The 23,083-nt window shown below is 43.2% G+C and overlaps 1 protein-coding gene across 2 annotated transcripts in view; it reads left to right on the top strand.

The window, feature by feature from the left end:
* Positions 1 to 23,083, top strand: part of LOC122946077 (dual specificity protein phosphatase 6-like) — a 50,056-nt gene that overhangs the window by 18,686 nt on the left and 8,287 nt on the right. For both annotated transcript variants that reach the window (XM_044305395.1, XM_044305396.1), the window contains exons 2-4: positions 530 to 1,040; positions 9,727 to 10,236; positions 20,581 to 21,024. In XM_044305395.1, the coding sequence (XP_044161330.1) occupies positions 9,879 to 10,236; positions 20,581 to 21,024 (802 nt within the window). In that variant the 5' untranslated portion in view covers positions 530 to 1,040; positions 9,727 to 9,878. The remainder of the gene's footprint in view (positions 1 to 529; positions 1,041 to 9,726; positions 10,237 to 20,580; positions 21,025 to 23,083) is intronic.

The raw sequence follows: 23,083 nt of genomic DNA, 5'->3' as shown, positions 1-23,083 counted from the left end.
ATAACTGTGGAGGGTGCCTGATGGGGCCTAATGGCCCAAACACCACATGGAAGGACACCAGTATTATGAATGGCACTTGATGGTTGGCAGGACCTGGTACAGGTTTGGAACTGGGCCTTAGACACTTTAAGTTACACCTTTAAGTGACTAAATGTCCAGTAGTAACGAGAAGGAGAACATCTCACATAGGCCATGCAATGTTTGGGTTAACCTATTGTCCTTCTCCGTAACGACAGTGACATCAGGAATGTCGTCCTATGTATAGGAGAGGAGCCTAATTATGATTTTCACACTGCAGCCCTCTTCTCTATGGTCAGCAGCACTGATGAATGATGAAGGAGCTCACTCAGCACATGGAACGATTGTGTCACATCCTCTGCTAAAGCTGAGGTCATGTGGACATGCCTAGGTCTCGGTGGGCAGGAAATTGAGGGGTGGATTTTCAGGAAAATGGGCAGTGAGATCCATTCTGCTTGGTTTTCAATGATTCCCCTTGGTCTTACTTGCTGTTTTTTTTCCGTCTTTGTAGGTCAAAAACTTCAACGTGTGATACAGTTGACACCTGGACTCAAGAGGGACAAGAAGCCGAATTATCTGACGTTCCACACTGGAGGACACCTGGATGCCTTCTCGCCAAAGACGCATGATAAAGAGGAAGGCTGCTGTGGTGTCTGAACTGCAGCCTGGATAGAGGGCAGAAGACACCTGTAGACAGTCGTTCAGTTTGGGAGGACCATAACTAGAATTTATTTCATGAGGGAAATGCCTGGAGCTACTGACCACGCACAAAAATCTAGAACAGAAGGAGAAAGATTGATCTGTTATGAATGAGGAAAGGGGGTACTGACTGGGAAGAGTCCCACAGATGGGCTTCCAGTTGGGACATTGACTTGGTTAATAATCTACCACGACTTCTTGGATCCTGAAGTCCCATCATGAACGCCTGGAGGCTCCGACCAAAATTCGATTTTGCATTGTGAGAATAATTCTTGCTCTGAAGAACCTGTAAATAAGAGGAACACACACACATAAAAAAAAAGGTAAATGTTAACCTATAAGATGTGCTGAGGTATAGAGGTAAGTTTGCCACTTACAGCGCCCCTCTTGGTTTGTGTGTGGTACTGCGGTTCCGCTCAATCCAAGTGAATGCAATACCTGCCTTTGGCCAGGAATGGACCTTCAGTTCTCATTTCAGATAGCACTGTTTAGAGGGGTTGGCCAATTTTAGAAAAATAATGGCTGTTATCTTCCAAAAACAGCACCACACCTGACCACAGGCTGTGTGTGGTATTGCAGCTCAGTTCAATTCAAGCGGACCTGTGCTGCAATACTAGACACAACCGTGGACAGGCATGGTGCTATTTTTGGAAGAAAAAAAAATAAGGTTTTTTTCCCATCCTGGACAACCCCTTTAAAAGGATGTCACTTATTGCTATAGCTACACCAAATGAGACTGAAGTGCAGCAGACAATAAAATTCACAAATCCTTATATGCCGATTTTCAGCCATATTACCAGCACATATTAGCAGTATCAACCCTATAGACCAGTCACGACACCTGGTAGGGTTGATACTGCCTATTAAAATGCTGTCTTGTGAAAATTGGTTGTGGCGGTCCAGAGAAAAAACAAACTTTTTTTTGTTATGCAAATTAGGGCTTCAGTGTACTGAGGGGTGTGGTTTGCACAATAAAGATGAGGTGCACAGAAGGGCTAGACCACGCCCCACAGTGCACTGAAGCCCTAATTTGCATAAGGAATAAAAGTATTTTTTCTCTGGAGCGGCACCCCCGATTATCACAAGACATGTATAATTTTAATCAGCAGGATCAACTCTACCGTGTAGTATGTCTGGTTTAATAGAGTTGATCCTGCTGACAAGTGCTTTATAAGGTGGCCACATATATTATATTTATGTCAGCCAAACCATTTGACTTCGGATGATCAGCCAACCATCTAATGTAAATGGGGGCATCCTGACTTACCCCCAAGGCAAATGTCAAGGTAAGGAAGGATCAGGCTGTTGGATTTCAACATACCCAATCCTGGTAGCATTTTATTCCCTTTTTCCTATTGAGAATGCATGCATACTTGGCTGAGCATGCATGTGTTTGGGGAGGGGAAGTCATCCAAGGTATCTGTTTATCCTTATGGGACTTCTGTATCTGTCGCCCAGTGGCTCCTCTGCACCCTCCCTCTGTCCTCCCTGGCAATCACAGTGAGAGACCCGTTCACTGCGCAGAAGGATGCTGGATCCACTCTATGCAAAAATTGTGTAAAATGTGATCTAGTATCAGTGATCAACCCAGAACATAGATTTGGATCACTCTGGATCTAGGCTGTGTGGCTTGTTGGCGCCCCCTGGCACCCAGCACCCCCCGGTGTACGCCCCACCAGCCCCCTCCTCTAGCTATACCCAAGCACCAACTAGTGATGTGTCATCAGACACTCCCACGCAATGCAGAATGAAGGTATGACTCCCCAGATTTCTAATGAATTTATGATATATATATTTTTATTAAATAGAATACATTTTTAATGGATTTTTTTAATATTTTTTTTTTAAAAAAATCACCCACTTTATCTAACTTCTATATTTTACTGTATTTACACTTTATTCAAATCTGCTTCCCTTCATGCAATAAATAAAAAAAACTGGCTGCCTGCCACCACCACTAGAGGGAGCTCAGTGCATGGGAATTCCAACAGTTACCATTGATCTTTGCACTGAGCTCCCCCTAGTGCTGGCTACCGGAAAATGCAGTGAATTCACATGAGGAACAGGAGCAGAAGTTCGGCGCTTGGCCCTGTAGCAGTCTCGTGGTCTGCCTGCATGATAGGTAAGCCACCATGCTCATAGCTGAGAAAAAATGGCAACTGGATTCTAAGGCCCCTTTCACACGGGCGAGATTTCCGGCGAGGGTGCAATGCCTGAGGTGAACGCATTGCACCCGCACTGGATCCGGACCCATTCATTTCTATGGGGCTGTGCACATGAGCGGTGATTTTCACGCATGTTCTATATTGTGCGTTTTTCACGTAACGCAGGCCCCATAGAAAGGAATAGGGTTGCGTGAAAATCGCAAGCATCCGCAAGCAAGTGCGGATTCGGTGCGATTTTCACGCACGGTTGCTAGGTGACGATCGGGATGGGGACCCGATCATTATTATTTTCCCTTATAACATGGTTATAAGCGAAAATAATAGCATTCTGAATACAGAATGCATAGTACAATAGGGCTATAAATAAATAAAAAATTAACTCACCTTAATCCACTTGTTCGCGCAGCCGGCATCTCTTCTGTCTTCTTTTGTGAGGAATAGGACCTTTGATGACGTCACTACGTTCATCACATGGTCCGTCACATGATCCATCACCATGGTAAAAGATCATGTGACGGACCATGTGATGAGCGCAGTGACGTCATCAAAGGTCCTATTCCTCACAAAAGAAGACAGAAGTGGATTAAGGTGAGTTATTATTTTTTTTAACCCCTTCAGCCCCATTGTACTATGCATTCTGTATTCAGAATGCTATTATTTTCCCTTATAACCATGTTATAAGGGGAAATAATACAATCTACACAACCTTGAACCCAAACCTGAACTTCTGTGAAGAAGTTCGGGTCTGGGTACCACAGTCGGTTTTTTATCACGTGTGTGCAAAACACATTGCACATTGCGTACCTACTCGCGCGGGTTTGTCGCAATGCACCCGGGACGCATCCGGATCTAATCCGGACACGCTCGTGTGAAAGAGGCCTATTTGAGGTCACATGTGTGAGTTTTCTAGAAGCCGTAGATCCAAGTGGCTTTCATTTAAAATGGATTTTCACCCAGAACATAAAACTGGCCAAATAGTAGGGGGAAAAAAATGACAGCGATAGACAAAGGGGTCTCACGAAATTGTCTTCATGAGACCCCCTTTAATGTTACAGCAGCATTGAGATGGTTTCTGCATCTTCTAAACAGCTTGGCCCTCTAAGCTGGGGTGGGAGTGGAAAGTTTCTGTATGTGATACGCCCATGAGGAACCCTTGTAGCCAATCAGAAGAGCCAAGACGGCTCACATGACCTAAGGTTATAACATAGGTGTCCTAACATTATAAGCTCTGTATGTAGCCGATACCCAAAAGCAAGAAAAGGAACTGGACGTAGAACTGACCTGTGCAGATTATTTATGGGATTACTATTACATTGTGTTTTATTCTATTTTATCAGTAGTGTTTTATACTGCACCAGTCTATACTGTCTTGAAGGCTTCAGAATGTTTTACGAGGCTTTGCTGCCTTATCAACAGGACCCTTTGTATTCGGATGTGATGTATGAGACACCTGTTAAATCTGGTGACTGATGATAAAAAATGTGTCCAGTTTTTTTCTCTAGTAATACACATATTCTTCCTCGTCCTGGTGCCTCAGGGCAGTGTTCAAATAGTTGTCCACTTTGGACATTTGCTTTTTTGGACAGGTTCCTCTAAAAAATATGTTGATCATAGGTTGTGGGACCACCAGTAAGCCACTGTAATCTGTGAGGAGAACCTGACAGAATGGGTGCAGTTTGCCTGCAGTGCCACCACAGGAGATATGAAGTATTGCATTGTGTTCATTGGAATCAAAGGGCTATTTGGTCCTCCAGAACATGGGATATTCTTTGTGGCTAATTGATGGAGGTTCCCCCCCTCCTATTAATTAGTTTAATTAATAAAAATTTCGCGAATCCGAATATTGCCCCTGCCGCTCATCACTGCTCTAGTGAAGGTATTAGTATTGATACCATTTCACTATTGCAGTTAGTAGCTATTTGTATCTTTATAGTAAAATATTATCATACATTGTTTCCATAGACAAATTAATTGTGTCCTTCTTTTGTAACTTATGGACTTCTAATTTCTTTCAGTCCCTTTTACACATGTCAACTGCCTCTTTCTATCAGCTTGATCGTTTTTCTCCACTTGTATGTCTCTTGTCCTATTTTCTACCTGTATTCATAGAGTCCTGCCTGGATCGGTATGTCCGAGACGCCTGGAGTGCGTCCCGCAGATCCTAACATCTAAGTGCCTTCTGACATTAAAATAGATCAACTAGCTACCCCAACATTTTTCGCCGAATATGCGGCGTCCTCAGAGGTTAGGAGCTGCGAGTTGTCCATCTGATGCCACAACCATGACTATACGTAGAAGCACATCCATAATTAGTTGCAGCCAAGCAGAATATGGTGTAGGTCAACCACACAGGCACGACACCACATGGAGTAAGAGGGTATTATGGTTTTCATCTATCTAATATTAGGGAATAAGGCTAAATCCAGCCTAAACCCAACTGAACTTCTTCAAGATCCACCAGACTCAACTGAAATTTTTGAAAGACCAGTGGTGAAGTCAATCTATTAGTTAAAATTCATAATCAGAATCATCATTTGAAGCATTTTTCCTAGAATACTACATTGTTCCGTCCTTCTGTTGTTTCTTTTGGAAATCTATGAATACATTTACAACTGGTGGTGACCCTTCCTCTCGGGTTTGTCTCTACACAATATGCAGTTGCCAACAGTCAAAATTTGGAGGGACTGTCACTAATTTGGCAAAATTTGGACTGTCTGAGTTGGTAAGCATGCACTGCGTAGGAATATACCCCATTTGTTTACATATTTACAGAATGTATAACAGAGGATCAATGCAATGTAGAATAGATGTGTCATGTAGAATGCAAGAGGTCATGAGATCAAGCCACTTTCTGATCCGGCAGGGACAAGGGCAGTGGTGCCGGAACGGGGACAGGGAAGTTGTGGTTTTTTTTTTTGTTTTTTTTTATTGGCCACACATTATCACCATCGGGGGCTCCTAGGCCAGGCAACCCCTTTAAAGTGCCACTGGATACATTATACATGTGTGAGCACCATGGGCCCCAATTCTGGGACTCTAATTGACCACAAGAACAGGGTCAACTGGAATAGTGGTTGGTGGGTCCTCTAGCAATTATCTGTCCGGTGGAGAGTTGATAAATGAGTTTTGTGGGGTACACCTTTTAAAGGGGTTGTGCCAAGATTTAAACTAATACCCTAACCAGAGGATAGGGAAAAAGTGATCAGTGGGGGCCCACCCACCCACTGGGACCCACAATGATCATGAGAATGTGGGATCCTGTGCTCCTCATATGAATGGAGCAGTGGTTGAGCATGCACATAATCGCTCCGTTCATTTCTATGAGACTGTTGGAGATAAGAGTACAGCACTTGCCTATCACTGGCAGTTCCATAGAGAGTCAATGGAGCCGCAGTGAGCATGCTCGACCGCTGATCTAGTCATAGTTGGGTAAGGCAGAACCCACATTCTCGTTGGACCCTCACCGATCAGACACCCCCCCCATCGTGCGGGATACGTTTCAATCTTGCCACAACTCATTTCAGTAAGAGTCATGTAAGTGGGGTCTGGCATTTTGGTATCCCCAATGTTTTTGAGAATGAGTATGTCCCCCCCCCCCATCCCTGTTTTTACTGGAGAAGTGGTAGCTCAAGAGTTACTGAAATTGTTGAAAATGAAACTAGGGTTCACTTCTTCTCGACACTGGTGGAGTCCTGCTGTATCCCAACCATGTGATGAACAATGAATGACTTTTGTGACTTTTTGTTACCCGACTGCCTAATTTTCTGGCTCTGTTCTATGTAATCTCCATTATAAATGTAATTTTGCTTGTGGTAGGAGCACAAGTCCCATTATCTACTTCTGCTTCCGTACATTGAGGTCCATGGTACACCTAATTATATGTGAAGCGCTCCATACAGGAGATGTGTCATAGCGTATCAGGGACATACATTGTGCCATAGAGATGTTAATTATACAGTTCAGGCTTGATCCCCATGTTATGCTATTCATTAACGCTACGGACAAGTACTGCGGCTTTCGTGAGGCCGCACTCCAATATTTCTGGATCAGCTCATCAGAGAGAAGCTTTCACTAGGCTGTCAGTGCCATTAACATAAAGTATTGCGTATGAAGAAAAAGATGTAAAACCCAGCAAAGTGTCATTATAAAGGGACAGTACCCTTCAAGAAATCAGGGTGTCACGAGGACATGCACTGATAGACCAGGCACAATGCCTTGTAGAACTAGCTCAGCTGAAGGTAATGATCCGTTGCTTCATTCTGGGGAAAAAGTACATTTAATAAGTAAGTAAATTAGCGGACAAGTGCACCATGGGTGGGCCCAGGCCACTCTGTGCACTCTTGCTCCTCTTGCTTCCTCTGACAGCTCCTCCTTCTTCTTTACGGTTGATAGGACCAGGTTACTGCATAGTCACCAGTCCTATCAATCAAGAAGGAAAAGGAGGGGCTAGTGGAGGAAGCAAGAGGAGCAAGAGTGCACAGAGTGGCTTGGGCCCACCCATGGTGCACTTAACTGCTCATTTGAATATGCATTCAAAGTATTTTTTCTCCACTGAATTGAATTGTGTCTGCAGAATAATCCCCCAAAATAGCCTATGCACTCTTTTATGGTCAATGCCATTTGAATTCCAATGACTTCCCCAGAAGGTTCTGCATTGTCCAGGCCTGACCTCCGAATGGTTCCTCTGGGGCAGGGGTGTAGCTAAAGGCTCATGGGCCCTCGTGCAAGAGTTCAGATTGGGCCCCCTTTCCCTGCTTTGTGGCCAGGGGCAGGGAAGCACATTGCCTTCGTGCTGCCTGAGGCAGAGATTGAAACTGCAACTCTGCCCCATGCCAAATACTTGACCTAACCCCTTTCCTCCAGTCAAAGATCTAACTTGAACATGCACTTTCTATAATACTGGTGTCTTTATATGCAGCACAAGGGCCCCCTCAGGCTCCTGAACCCGGTAGCGACTGCTACCTCTGCACCCCCTATAGCTACACCCCTGCTCTGGGGAATTTGACCACTTGTAGACCATTATTTAGACGTCTTTTTAGAGCCCTTATCCCTCCTAGTTAACACAGCTTCAATTACGCAGCGGCTTTCACAATAAGGTATTGTATTGTGGCAGGAATCTGATTTCCAGAAATTGACAAGAAGATATCTAGTAGGTCATATGAGAGAATATGGGACAACATAGGGATTGGAGGATGCTTCGAGGACGGTGGATGCCGAGTGCCGACAATGCTCTTTGCATTCAGTCATCTATCAAGTAGACAGATTGGAAGGGATTCAATAAATTCTCCAACTAACACTACAGTTGTGAGGATCAAAGATGGGATAAATTCAGGATTGAACTGGCCCATCAGCTCAGGAGGCCAAGCAGAAGACAACATGTCTTGGCATGTAAAAATCTACAAAGGGCAAAGGACTAAATTTGTCTTTGGATGAAATGTGATCTTATAATCAGTATTCTTCATCCTAGTATTAATTCAAGAGGTCATAATGACAAAATCAGTAGACCTGATTTTTCTTGATCAAAATGAGGTTTTTCAAAAAGTTTCCAATATAATAGTTAGTCCACATGTACATGACAGTGCCTGTATGTTGAGGTCTCTATGACTCTCCATACAGAGCCATAGACACTCCTGTGACACCACATGGTGCCTCAATATGGATATAAGATATTGTACCTTGTAAGGAATGCCTTTTTCATTCATCTAATCTTAGGCTCAAGTCAAGAATGTTTTCGTTACATCCATGTACATATGTGGAAAGTTAGAGCATTCTGTATCTTCATCCGGGTGATGAAGGGATACCCTAAAACAATGGGGGGTTGACATATGGTATGGTCTCAAAACCATTGTAGCCTAGCACTACAAATTAGATGCCTGTTGGCTGAACCCACATTTTTTGGCCAGCTGGTCATCTATTGTTTATTGTGGAGCCCCGACTCTTACCCAATAGCGGATCCAGGAAAAAGAAGGGTTGGGGGTTTACATATGGCATGCTCTCAAAACCATGCTAGCCTATTAAGACTTAGAGAAGCCATACAAGTTAGATTCCAATTGGCTGAACCTACAGATTTTGGCCGGCTGGTCATCTATTGTTTATTGTGAAGCCCCGACTCTTACCCAATGGCGGATTCAGGAAAAAAAAAGGGTTGGACGTGTTCCCAGGGGAGATAAACTGCTGCCAGAGATGTCTGTCAGTGGCTTACTCCTTTCTCCCTATTCAGAAAACATGCAAAATCGGCCAAGTGTGCATGTTTATTTGGGGGATCATGAAGAATAGCTGTCTGACAAACGATCATTCAGCCAACAGCTATCTACAGTGTATGACCCTTTTTAGCCTTGAAGGAGTTGTCCACTTTGGCCAATCCCGTATTGTTAGACAAGGTCCCTGACAATCAGCGTATCCCAGAGTATCCCCTACCTAAACCCCAGAAGTCAGCTGTAATCTGTGGGGGAACCTGGTAGCAATTGTTTCATCATCTTCATCACCACCACACGGAAAATGAAGCATTACATGTTTCTCATGGAAATCAATGGGCTGTTTGTGTAAATTAACATCCCTTATGTGTAGTACTTCGGTCTGCTGCCTCTGCTGAGCGACATCCATGTAATTGAACTCACCTCATGGATGGTGCGCCCCTGTGTGTAATGATGGAATAAGAGATATTCTTTGTAGCCTCTCTCTTCTGTGGTAGATAAGGAGGGTAAACATGGGGCCCACTCTATAAACCCAGAATTACATCATACAATACTTGAAATGGCTTTTCTAAAGAAGACAACCTATTTAATCAGCAATAACGACCTGTTTTCTTTATGATATTCACTTAAATTGTCTTCTTGTTGTCTAGGAAATGCCCTGAAATACTTAAGAAAGACGACGGGATTATTGGCAACTACCATATTTTGTGCAAGAATCCTCAAAACTGTTTTACTCCAGTTTAATTAAGTGGACCATCCTCTCCATTTCATTCCTCTGGTCCTTCTCATGTGAGTGAAACAGATGGAGCACCTGTGTAAATCCACAACATGGCTGCGGGATGAGCTGGACTCTCCTGCTCAAAATGTTCGTATCCTGGACTGTCGTAGCAGGGAACTTTACGACTCCTCACACGTGGAGAAAGCCTTGCATGTAGCTCTGCCTGGGCTGATGTTACGACGACTACGCAAAGGCAACCTTTCTGCCCATTCCCTCCTTCCCGGGTCTCCTCCTGTTGTAAGGGAAGTGGCCATTTTGTATGATGAGTGCACTGCCAGCCTCCCAGGGAGAATGGGCGTCCTGTCGGAGGAACAGGAACCAGTTTTGGTGACCCTACTCCATAAGCTTAGGAAGGAAGGATGTCAAGCCTACTACTTACAAGGTAAGAAACAGATACTTTGGGTCAACCATCACGATGAATGTACCCATGGCTCTCCATAACCAGGACATCCATACGCAATCCACTACATCATTTATTTCCAGTGACCTTTAGAGTTGTCAGGGTCAGAAGACAGAGTAAAGAAAATTTATGTTTTTGAAGGCTTCTTCTCATATGACTTCAAGTACAATATAACTATAAATTATGAAATAATTGGTAATAAGAAGAGACACAACGAGGGGTGAGGGTATTGGGGGTGTAGAGGTAACAGACGCTCAGACCCTTGTCATGATCAATAACAAGGTGGCATCTTCCTGTCTAGAGGAAATAAGATCTCTACACCAACATCAAAAAGGGTTCTTTACTGTAAGAGCAGTGAGATTAAATTTGTCATGGTCAATTCATTAGAATCTAAAAGAGGTCTGAATGTGTTTCTTCACCAAATGTTACGGTAGGTTTATATGGAGTTTTTAGGAGGAGCTTTTGAGGCAGATTTTCCTTCAGGTACTTCAGCCAAAGCCAGAAGTGGATTCTCCTTCCTGCTGGATTCACTTCTGGCTTGGGCCGAAAAACCTGCAGGCAAATCAGCCTCAAAACCTCCTCCCAAAAAACTCTGTGTGAACCTACCCTTACATGTATGGAGCAGTTTTACAGAAATGCATAAAGCAAAAGTCTTTAAACCTTGATCCACTGCTTGGAACTAAGCAACTTTATTTTATCATTTGATATTCAAAATGTCTTACTGTGAATTTCGTCCTTCACTTGTCCTGCCAAGTAAGTGACATCCACATAAGATAATTGCTGTATAAGGCAACCTCAAAGCATTTATAGAACCTGCCTGTCAATAGCCCAGACATTCAGAGGAGACCACCACTATTTATAGAACATCTCAAAGTCATCGCTCAATAGTCCACTTGTTGCCTCAGTTCTCTGGGTGAAGATGTGTTGTAATTCATTGCGTGGTGTCATCCGGTTACTGAGACTGGCCGAGAGGACAGTGCACAATGACGCTGCTGTCATCATTGAGACCCTACAAGTCGTAGGTCTATGTACAGGATGAGCAAGGTCATCCTGTTATGAATCGTGGTCTCTGTATCTAAAGTGGGCCTTAAAGGTGAAATCCACCATAAAATATCTTTTGATTTATCATAACGACATCTTACAAGATGCCATTGCTGGTGGTGTAGGAGTCTATGACCCCAATGTTGAGGGTATATGGTGGCTCACCTGTTGTGGCAAATGGTTCTGGTGCTCTGTTAAAAGAGGTTTCCCTGAAAACCCAGTAGAATAAAATGTATATGGTATTGTATAACAGGCAACTCAACCATCCAGAACTGCACCGACATGAGACATAATAGGTAAGATAGAATAAAAAATGCGTATCACTGTAACCAACTGATTGTGTTACAATCACTTATTGATTATCTCAAATAGTATGTAAATTCATATATATTATTTTTAAAAAAAAAACTTTGGATTTTATTAAGATATTGTATTCTACAGTGTATATATAAAGGGTATAAAAAAATATATAAAAGGTATATACAAAATACTGTAGATTAATTAATGGATTGTCCTATTGTAGTTTTGATTTAGTTCATTGTGTCCATACAGGAAATAGATATATCCAAGACTGTTCCAGTGATTGGTGAAAAATAAAGTGAAAAAAAAAAAGTATATATATATATTAAAAACGAAGATCGGACAGCACTCCGAAAAATAACAGAAATTTTATTTACCCATGTGGCAAAAAGGCAACATTTCGGCTCAACAATAGAGCCTTTCTCAAGCCTTTCCTATATCTATATACTCACCTAAAGAATTATTAGGAACACCTGTTCTATTTCTCATTAATGCGATTATCTAGTCAACCAATCACATGGCAGTTGTTTCAATGCATGTAGGGTTGTGGTCCTGGTCAAGACAATCTCCTGAACTCCAAACTGAATGTCAGAATGGGAAAGAAAGGTGATTTAAGCAATTTTGAGCGTGGCATGGTTGTTGGTGCCAGACGGGCCGGTCTGAGTATTTCACAATCTGCTCAGTTACTGGGATTTTCACGCACAACCATTTCTAGGGTTTACAAAGAATGGTGTGAAAAGGGAAAAACATCCAGTATGCGGCAGTCCTGTGGGCAAAAATGCCTTGTTGATGCTAGAGGTCAGAGGAGAATGGGCCGACTGATTCAAGCTGATAGAAGAGCAACGTTGACTGAAATAACCACTCGTTACAACCGAGGTCTGCAGCAAAGCATTTGTGAAGCCACAACACGCACAACCTTGTGGCGGATGGGCTACAACAGCAGAAGACCCCACCGGGTACCACTCATCTCCACTACAAATAGGAAAAAGAGGCTACAATTTGCACGAGCTCACCAAAATTGGACTGTTGAAGACTGGAAAAATGTTGCCTGGTCTGATGAGTCTCGATTTCTGTTGAGTCCGAATTTGGCGTAAACAGAATGAGAACATGTATCCATCATGCCTTGTTACCACTGTGCAGGCTGGTGGTGGTGGTGTAATGGTGTGGGGGATGTTTTCTGGGCAGACTTTAGGCCCATTAGTGCCAATTGGCCATCGTTTAAATGCCACGGGCTACTTGAGCATTGTTTCTGACCATGTCCATCCCTTTATGGCCACCATGTACCCATCCTCTGATGGCTACTTCCAGCAGGATAATGCACCATGTCACAAAGCTCGAATCATTTCATATTGGTTTCTTGAACATGACAATGAGTTCACTGTACTAAAATGGCCCCCACAGTCACCAGATCTCAACCCAATAGAGCATCTTTGGGATGTGGTGGAACGGGAGCTTCGTGCCCTGGATGTGCATCCCTCAAATCTCCAGCAACTGCAAGATGCTATCCTATCAATATGGGCCAACATTTCTAAAGAATGCTATCAGCACCTTGTTGAATCAATGCCACGTAGAATTAGGGCAGTTCTGAAGGCAAAAGGGGGTCCAACACCGTATTAGTATGGTGTTCCTAATAATTCTTTAGGTGAGTGTACATGTAAGGGATCGTCTTTTTATTCGGGGGTCTTTCTCACAGACTTCTTCCAGACAAAGGCTTTAGTGTCCAAACAGTGCATTTATTTGGCAGTCTTCATGCACAAACAGCAACCAAAACATAAATCAAAACAAATCCTCAGCCATCTGGCCACTGACTAAACAGTATAGTCCCTCTCTAGCAGGATCTGGGTCTACCACCCAGCTTCCCAAAACACCGCAGTGCTTACCCCACACAGGGTCAGAGGGTCCTGGCTCCCACAGGCTTTAGCACAGCCTGCTCTGTCCTCAGACTGAGAGCCCCACCCAAGTCCAGCAACAGGATTAAATAGCATCCTTGGACATGGGCATATTCTTAAATCCTGGAGTGGAGCATGGGGAACGGGCACCCACCCAACACATTGCCTGTTCCCAGTAAAAGTCTGCCCTGGACTAGCTGGAGCCAGCTAAGCTAAGTAGCTTGGTGTCCACCAACTAGCTTAGTGGCCACCTATTTTTAGGGCCTTTAATCCACCAAGGCTGGGTCCCTTGGTGACACCCTCCTGGTGCAAACACCCCCTTTCCATGCTTTGCCTGGACTTTTCTGTTCTCACCAGGCTCCTCTGTGTGAGATACACCCTTTCAATGGCCGTCATGTGGCCCTCTGGCAGCTCCACTGCAACAATATATATATATGGTAAAAAAAATTCCGGTGATTGTGGTTGTGGGAAAATAATGATAAAGGTTAGAAAAATATGAACTTGTTCCTAATATGCAGGTATAATTATAGTGAAAGTCGCAGCAATGATAATAGTGATGCTAGATTGTGCCGATAGGTCTCCTTTACATTTAGATGTTATATCCACTGCATTTATAGTATTTTGTATCATATTATACACTGAACAAAAATATAAACGCAACACCTTCGGTTTTGCTCCCATTTTGCATGAGCTGAACTCAAAGATCTGAAACCTTTTCCACATACACAAAAGACCCATTACTCTCAAATATTGTTCACAAATCTGTGTTAGTGAGCGCTTCTCCTTTGCCGAGATAATCCATCCCACCTCACAGGTGTGGCATATCAAGGTGCTGATTAGACAGCATGAATATTGCACAGGTGTGCCTTAGACTGCCCACAATAAAAGGCCACTCTGAAATGTGCACAGTTTTGCCTCACTGGGGGTGGGGTCAGAAAACCAGTCAGTATCCGGTGTGGTCATCATTTGCCTCACGCAGTGCAACACAAATCTCCGTCACGTAGAGTTGATCAGGTTGTTGATTGTGGCCTGTGGAATGATGGGAGCAAAACCGAAAGTGTTGCGTTTATATTTTTGTTCAGTGTAGAAGGTATAGGCTTTGGTATAGGCTTTAGTATAGGTTTCCTCCCGGCTGTGTCCATGCAGCGGCGTGTAAGGGTGAGTTTCCTGGAGTTGGCGTCCCACGTGTTGGAGTGCTCTTTATTCCTGGATTGCAGGCCTTGGGGATCACCGGGTAGTTTGAATCGGGGATTGTAGGAATCTCACCCCAATCGATTACCAGCCAGACTGTATTTCACAGTCGGCGGTATTACTGATTTTGGCCTCGTGTGTTCGGGCTGTACTGTGTATAAGAAGCTTCCTATCAGACCTTCATATATCACCCAATTACCCTGTTATACAATACCATTTACATTTTATGACCCCAATGTTGCCTTAATCCAGGGGCCATGGTGTTCTGCAAGCTTCTAAACCCCTTCATAGATAGAGTTGGCCATTACTGGAAGTGTCCATCACATTTTTAGAGCTATTGATCTCACTGACCCCATTGATGGCATTTTGTGATAGGGTGTGGTGATGTGTCAGATAGTTTTAACTTAAAGGGGTTGTCCCATGAAAAAAATTCTAAATTTTTCAAACCAGCACCTGGATCTGAATACTTTGCATGTAATTAAATATTTAATATAGCCACCAAGTTATTCAATCTATCATTATAGCGCCACCTGCTGTTTGCTCATTTTCTAATTTCTCTGTCCTGCACACTGAGAGGGAAGCAGATGCTCAGTTCCGTACTTCAACTGCCACCAGCTGCAACAGAAAGGATACACACCCTAGAAAGGACACGCCCCTGAGAAAGGACACACCCCTGAGAAAGGACACACACCCTAGAAAGGACACGCCCCTGAGAAAGTACACACCCCTGAGAAAGGACACGCCCCCTAAGCTGCCAGCTTGAAAAAAATCTATCGGGGCAACTGGGGCAATGAATGGGGAGATCTCTGGACCTATGTAAGGTACAGGGCTGGTTCTAGCTTTGTTAGAAAGAGGTTGTCATGTACTAGATTATGTAGGATTTTTATTATTTATTTATTTTCATTCTTCATGGTTATAACCCCTTTAAATTGTCCCTCATTTTTCTAATACTATATATAGGTATGTTTTCTGGTGAGTGATGCTGACTCCTGGCAGCTTTCCAAGGACAGCGTCGTTCATCATATAGTGGCAGTACTTGGTATTGCAGCTCAGCCCCATTGACTTGAATGGGGCTGAGCTGCAACTAGGACACATGACCGATGTACAGTGATGTCATTGACCTAGGAAGAAGCTGCAGCGCTCAAGTCCTCTTCTAACAGCTGATCGGCAGGGGTCCTAGATACTGATGACCTATCCTACATCATAACTATCTTTTCCTGAATAACCCCTTTAAATGTTCTCACCAGAACAATTTTTTGATTAAAGGGGATGTACTCACCTCACTGATCCCTCGCTGATCCTGGCCTGATGGTTCCTGACCCCTTCTTGGTCACTTTTGACACAGGAAATGTGACCGCTGAGGCAATTACTGGCCACACTCACGACCCGCCAGTGATTGACAAAGTGGTCAGATTTCTGGATCAAGAGGGACCAGAACTTAGAGACTGGTGGAGCACCTTGGAATCGCCCCTTTGGAAGAGGACTACTTTTTGAAATCTTTTTTTTTTAAGCCATTCTAACCTTTTTGTGCAGTTACTCTGGAGAAGAAGAACTCCATCCATGAGAAGGGACAAAACAAACCTTGGGTTGTCTCTTAAAGACAGCCCCTTTCCATATGCCCTGTCAGAGCGCATACACATCATAGAGGGGGTCCCAATTTGGAATTCCTCTATTAACCAGAGTATACAGAAAGTACGCCTGTACTGTATGGCCATTCATTTGAATACTGGCATGTAATACTCTACTTCCCCTGCAGTGGCCGCTGCAGCCTCTGTTGGTGATAAGAGGCGATGACCAGCTGATCGCTGGGTCAGCTTTAATTTAAAGGGCCAGCATCTATTGTTCCACTGCTTATACCTTTACATCTATGGTTGGTTTTTCTTGTTTTTGAACATCTTTTGGTCTTGCCTAGATAGCTGCAAAATATAGAAACTAAACAAATTCAGACATTCCAATTACAGCCCATTCATGATCAGCATGTGATGCGGTATTTAAGATGGTAAGCGCTCCTTCCAGTTACCAGGAAACAATCCAGTCTAAGAGGCAGAGAGGGAAGCAAAAAGCAGAAATATAAGCAATTACAACTAATTATAGACTATGGAAATGTGTTCCGCAATGGATCGTATAGGAAGAATCTATCTAATTAACCCCGTAACAGATTATGGGAGTTTATAAGATGACGATGACTGCTTCGCTGTCTGTATCTAGATGCTACAGAAAAACTTAAAAAATTTATAAAAAAGGAAGTTCAAATACTTAGGCACAGACAGCGTCCGCTCCTTATTACCACTGGCCTATAATTATGCCCTTTCCTACAAGCAGGTATGTTCTCAACCTTAAAGGGAACCTGTCATCAACGTTATGCTGACCTCACTAAAGTAGTGACAGAAATGCTGATGTCAGCAGAGTGTCACTCATCAGCTAAAGGTAAGTGGCTGCTGAGAACCAGCATCATAATCATTGCAGCCCAGGCCTTGACAAGAGTCAAATCTACCTGAGAAGAGTCCTGGTTATTCCTAATCTCCTGCTCTCCCGCCATCTGCTGATGATTGGCAGCTCTCTCCTAGAGAGAAAGAGAGAAAACTAGGTAGAAGCCGGTCAGTCATCAGCAGGAGAGCGGGAATGTATGAATAACCAGGACTCCTCTCAGGTGGCCGGGACTCTTTTCCAGGCCCAGTCTGCAATGATTGTGATGTTGGTTCTCGGCAATCACTTACTTTTTACTTATAAATGACAGACTGCTGAAATCATCTCACCTGTCTCTACTTTATTCTGCCGTTAGTATGGGCAGCACGAAGTTGATGATGGGTTCCCTTTAAAGGGGTACTCCAGAAATGATTTAAAATGGCTGCCAGCGACCTGTCCTAGAATGTGAGCAGGACTGGTTGGCTCCACTTGCAGAGCTGCCTAGGAGGGTGAGGGGCCAGGGCCTCACTACACACTACATTCTGGCACTTGCATGTACAAACCGGATTCCAAAAAAGTTGGGACACTAAACAAATTGTGAATAAAAACTGAATGCAATGATGTGGAGATGGCAAATGTCAATATTTTATTTGCAATAGAACGTAGATGACAGATCAAACGTTTAATCCGAGTAAATGTATCATTTTAAAAGGAAAAATACGTTGATTCAAAATTTCACGGTGTCAACAAATCCCCAAAAAGTTGGGACAAGTAGCAATAAGAGGCTGGAAAAAGTAAATTTGTGCATAACGAAGAGCTGGAAGACCAATTAACACTAATTAGGTCAATTGGCAACACGATTGGGTATAAAAAGAGCTTCTCAGAGCGGCAGTGTCTCTCAGAAGCCAAGATGGGTAGAGGATCACCAATTCCCACAATGTTGCGCAGAAAGATAGTGGAGCAATATCAGAAAGGTGTTACCCAGCGAAAAATTGCAAAGACTTTGCATCTATCATCATCAACTGTGCATAACATCATCCGAAGATTCAGAGAATCTGGAACAATCTCTGTGCGTAAGGGTCAAGGCCGTAAAACCATACTGGATGCCCGTGATCTCCGGGCCCTTAAACGACACTGCACCACAAACAGGAATGCTACTGTAAAGGAAATCACAGAATGGGCTCAGGAATACTTCCAGAAACCATTGTCAGTGAACACAATCCACCGTGCCATCCGCCGCTGCCAGCTGAAACTCTACAGTGCAAAGAAGAAGCCATTTCTAAGCAAGATCCACAAGCTCAGGCGTTTTCACTGGGCCAGGGATCATTTAAAATGGAGTGTGGCAAAATGGAAGACTGTTCTGTGGTCAGACGAGTCACGATTCAAAGTTCTTTTTGGAAATCTGGGACGCCATGTCATCCGGACCAAAGAGGACAAGGACAACCCAAGTTGTTATCAACGCTCAGTTCAGAAGCCTGCATCTCTGATGGTATGGGGTTGCATGAGTGCGTGTGGCATGGGCAGCTTGCATGTCTGGAAAGGCACCATCAATGCCGAAAAATTTATTCAGGTTCTAGAACAACATCTGCTCCCATCCAGACGTCATCTCTTTCAGGGAAGACCCTGCATTTTTCAACAAGATAATGCCAGACCACATTCTGCATCAATCACAACATCATGGCTGCGTAGGAGAAGGATCCGGGTACTGAAATGGCCAGTCTGCAGTCCAGATCTTTCACCTATAGAGAACATTTGGCACATCATAAAGAGGAAGGTGCAACAAAGAAGGCCCAAGACGATTGAACAGTTAGAGGCCTGTATTAGACAAGAATGGGAGAGCATTCCTAGTTCTAAACTTGAGAAACTGGTCTCCTCAGGCCCCAGACGTCTGTTGAGTGTTGTAAGAAGAAGGGGAGATGCCACACAGTGGTGAAAATGGCCTTGTCCCAACTTTTTGGGGATTTGTTGACACCATGAAATTCTGATTCAACATATTTTTCCCTTAAAATGGTACATTTTCTCAGTTTAAACTTTTGTTCCGTGATTTATGTTCTATTCTGAATAAAATATTAGAAGTTGCCACCTCCACATCATTGCATTCAGTATTTATTCACGATTTGTATAGTGTCCCAACTTTTTTGGAATCTGGTTTGTACTACACATTGGTGAGCGTTCCTGTCAGGCTGCTCAGCCATGATGGCATATGGTAGGCAGGATCAAATCATTACCATCTATTGTAGAGCAATGTAATGTGTAGTGAGGCCCTACCTCACCTTCCAGGCAGCTGTGCAAGTAATGGCACCCAGTTCTGCTCACAGATTACTGGAGGCCATTTTATATCATTCCTGGAGACCACCTTTAACGTGCCTGAACATGCTAATTGACAAAGTACAGGATATCACAACATGGCAAAAAAAACAAAAAAATTATTTTAGGCCATGTTGCACATCTCCAAAGGTCAGAAAAGGCGGGAATTATAGTTTTGCACACACTAGAGAGACACTGATTTATTGTACTGTATGGCCCTAATGTATTGTATGATATTACTATTTGGCAGTGTATGATGTCACTATTTAAGTGCACTATGGCACTTTAATGTGGGCACTGTAGAGCATTATTTTTGTCAGTGTATGGCACTATTATGTATTTAGTGTATGACACTAGTATGTGTGTAATGTATGGCACTATTATGTATTCAGTGTATGACACTAGTATGTGTGTAATGTATGGCACTATTATGTATTCAGTGTATGACACTAGTATGTGTGTAATGTATGGCACTATTATGTATTCAGTGTATGACACTAGTATGTGTGTAATGTATGGCTACTATTATGTATTCAGTGTATGACACTAGTATGTGTTCATTGTATGAGACTATAATTATTATATTATGACACTAGGATGTGTTTATTTTATGGCAGTATTATGTTTCAGTGTATGACACTAGTATGTGTTTACTGTATGGCATAAGTATGTGTACTGTATATGACACTAGAATGTGTTTAGTCTATGGTACTATTATTTATTCTTGTATGGCGCTATTATGTGTACAGTGTAGGACACTAGTGTTTATTATATAGTGCTATGCAGACACATTACAGTATCATTATTTGGCACTATACAGTGGTATTTTGTAGGCACATTACTATGGCAGCGTAACTCTCCATTCACCTCCAGTGGCAGTATTATTGCTCTATAATAAAATTGGTGAGGTGGTTGATCTGTAGGATTGGGCAGATCTCATGGTCAGGGGCACACTACAGGTACATTTAGAACAGGCCTTCTATCTACATGACCACATTGTCATGGAATTGTGAAAATCTCCTAAAATACATCATGCCATCATACACCACCATGATGTTTCATCAGGGAGGTCCCAGCTATGGTCAGAGGCAGTTGAGATGCCAGTTGTCAGGGTTGGAATTATAGTTACAGATCGAGAAGTCTTTTCTTGGCATTTGATATTGAATAATTTACCTCTGGTTCTTCTTCACAGGTGGCTTCAGTAAGTTCCAGGCTGAATTTCCTCACCATTGTGAAACCAACCTAGACTCTACCAGTTGTGCCAGCAGCTCACCTCTGCCACCAACTCCAGTGCTTGGACTAGGAGGCCTTTGCATTGCTTCTGACTGCTCCGATGTTGAGTCTGACCTTGACCGAGAGCCCTTGAGTGGGATAGACTCTGAAGGCATGAGTCCACGCAACCAGCCCCCGTCCTTCCCTGTGCAAATTCTGCCACATTTGTATCTGGGCAGTGCTAGAGATTCTGGGAACATAGACACTCTAGCCAAGCTTGGTATTCGCTATATCTTGAATGTTACCCCAAACCTACCCAATATTTTTGAGAAGGACGGAGACTTCCATTACAAGCAGATTCCCATATCGGACCACTGGAGTCAAAACTTGTCTCAGTTTTTTCCAGAAGCCATTGAGTTTATTGGTAGGTATCATGTTGGCTTGATATAATCTTATAATTGCAATCTAAGTGGTCATTTTGTCAGCCATTTGCAGCCCTGTAAAATGAGGGGTTTATCAGTGGATGGGATCCATAGATGGATGGTTTCAGTATCATTCTCTTTATGAAATGAAATATCCACTGGAAGGTCCACCGGATAGTCCTTGTCTAGCAAGTCTTACCTCATCCGTTAATTATATTTATGTACACGGATAAAGATGCATAGAAGAACAATATTTGTCACTACATTACGGTATTACTGTTTCAGCTATTTATGGTAGTCCCATAGAGTATGAATGCAGCATAAGAGTGTATACTCGACACCTACGCCTTTCATTTGGGAACTGGGAACCCTTGTTTCCTTGATCAGTGTGGCTCCCAACGGTTGAACCCCCACAGATACAACACCTATCCTGTGGATAAGAGATACGTGTGTATCTTTGGCCAACCCCTTTAAAGGGAATTTTGAGTTAATACAAAGGAGTGAAGAGTGATTACACAGAGCATCTCTCACTCTGGAGGACCTGTCCTACCCTACATTACACAGGCAGCTTTGACTTGAATGGCCACTGTGTAATGCTTAATGTCCCCTGTGGAGGTGCTGTGCAGAAACTGAACAGTTACTGTCAGGTTTTCCCACAGATTACAGCTAGGGATGAGTGAACCCGACCTTTTCAGGTTTGGTGTTCGGGGTGTGAATAAATTCCGTTATGGATTCTGTTATAACGGCATATAACAGAATATGTGAAGGAATGCAAAATGGAAGCCTTTAAGAGGCATTCCGTTTTGCATTCCGTCATAATAGAAGTCTATGCCCAAGCATAACGGAACCGGCCAGATCCGTTATGCTTGGGCATAGACTTCTATTATGATGGAATCCATAACGGAATTCCTCCATATCCCAAATACCAAACCTGAACCTGAAAAGGTCGGGTTCTCTCATCTCTGATTACAGCTAATCACTGGAGTTCCCAGTAGGAGACACCTTGTGATCAGTTTATTCTCAACTGATCTTTCTAACGATTAAGGACTATCCAAAGTAAAGAACCCTTTTAAAGAGGTTCTCTGGGATTTTGATACTGATGGTCTATCCTCAGGATAGGTCATCAAAATCAGATCGACTCCCGACACCCTCGCCGATCAGCTGTACGAAGAGGCCGCAGTTCTATGTGCATCGCTTAGATCTCTTCCTAGGAATGTCATATGGCCTAAGCTGTGGATGGGCCTAAGCTGCGATACCAAGCACAGCCACTATCCAATGGATGGCGCTGTGCTTGGTAAGCTGTGAGGAGGCTGCGGCACTCACCAGAGCTCCGGTGCTTGCAGTGGCTTCCTCAAACAGCGGGATGTCAGGAGTTGGACCCCCACTGATCTCATATTGATCACTTATCCTGAAGATAGGCCATCAATATGAAAATCTTGGGGAACCCCTTTAATACGCCCTTCAACATTTGATATTTTTCTATAAAAGGGTGGGTTCGGTACAAGAAAACATTGATCACAAGCAATGGCAGTAGATATTATGTTTGAAGAGATCCCTGGTATGTATCTCTCTGGGCATCTTAAGGACATGTTTGTCTGTGCATGTCCTTGAGATTGACCTTGTCTGGCTTCTCACTGCCTCCCGGATAGGGTTACCTTAATGGATGTCCCTCCTCCCATTTTCTCCACCACTTATTGCCTTTGTCTCCGAGCTATTTTTACATCACTTCGCTCTTTACTGTTATTGGGAATGTTGCTCCACGAAGACTTGCAGGTTGTTTGATTATGATGAATGGTTTTCTGGTGGCAACTTCTCCAAAGTTTCCATCTGTATATTGTCTATTCTCCTTGTAATAAAGCATTATCATGGCATTGTCTAAGAAACAATGATGTGACTGAGAACATGTACTCTAGTCTATAGCTTGATAACTGTACATTATATAGCTTTCTAGTTATTTGATCAAGGTCAAAAATGAACACAAAATGGTTGCAAAATGTTATCCTGATAATAGAACAGAGCCCTTTGGTGAATTTTGTGGTGGCTCCTGCAGTAAAGATCAAT

This window comes from Bufo gargarizans, chromosome 9 (assembly GCF_014858855.1).
Source record: "Bufo gargarizans isolate SCDJY-AF-19 chromosome 9, ASM1485885v1, whole genome shotgun sequence".
Taxonomy (NCBI): Eukaryota; Metazoa; Chordata; class Amphibia; order Anura; family Bufonidae; genus Bufo; species Bufo gargarizans.
Note: the sequence above shows the minus strand (reverse complement) of the source record. Positions and strands in the feature narration are given on the sequence as shown.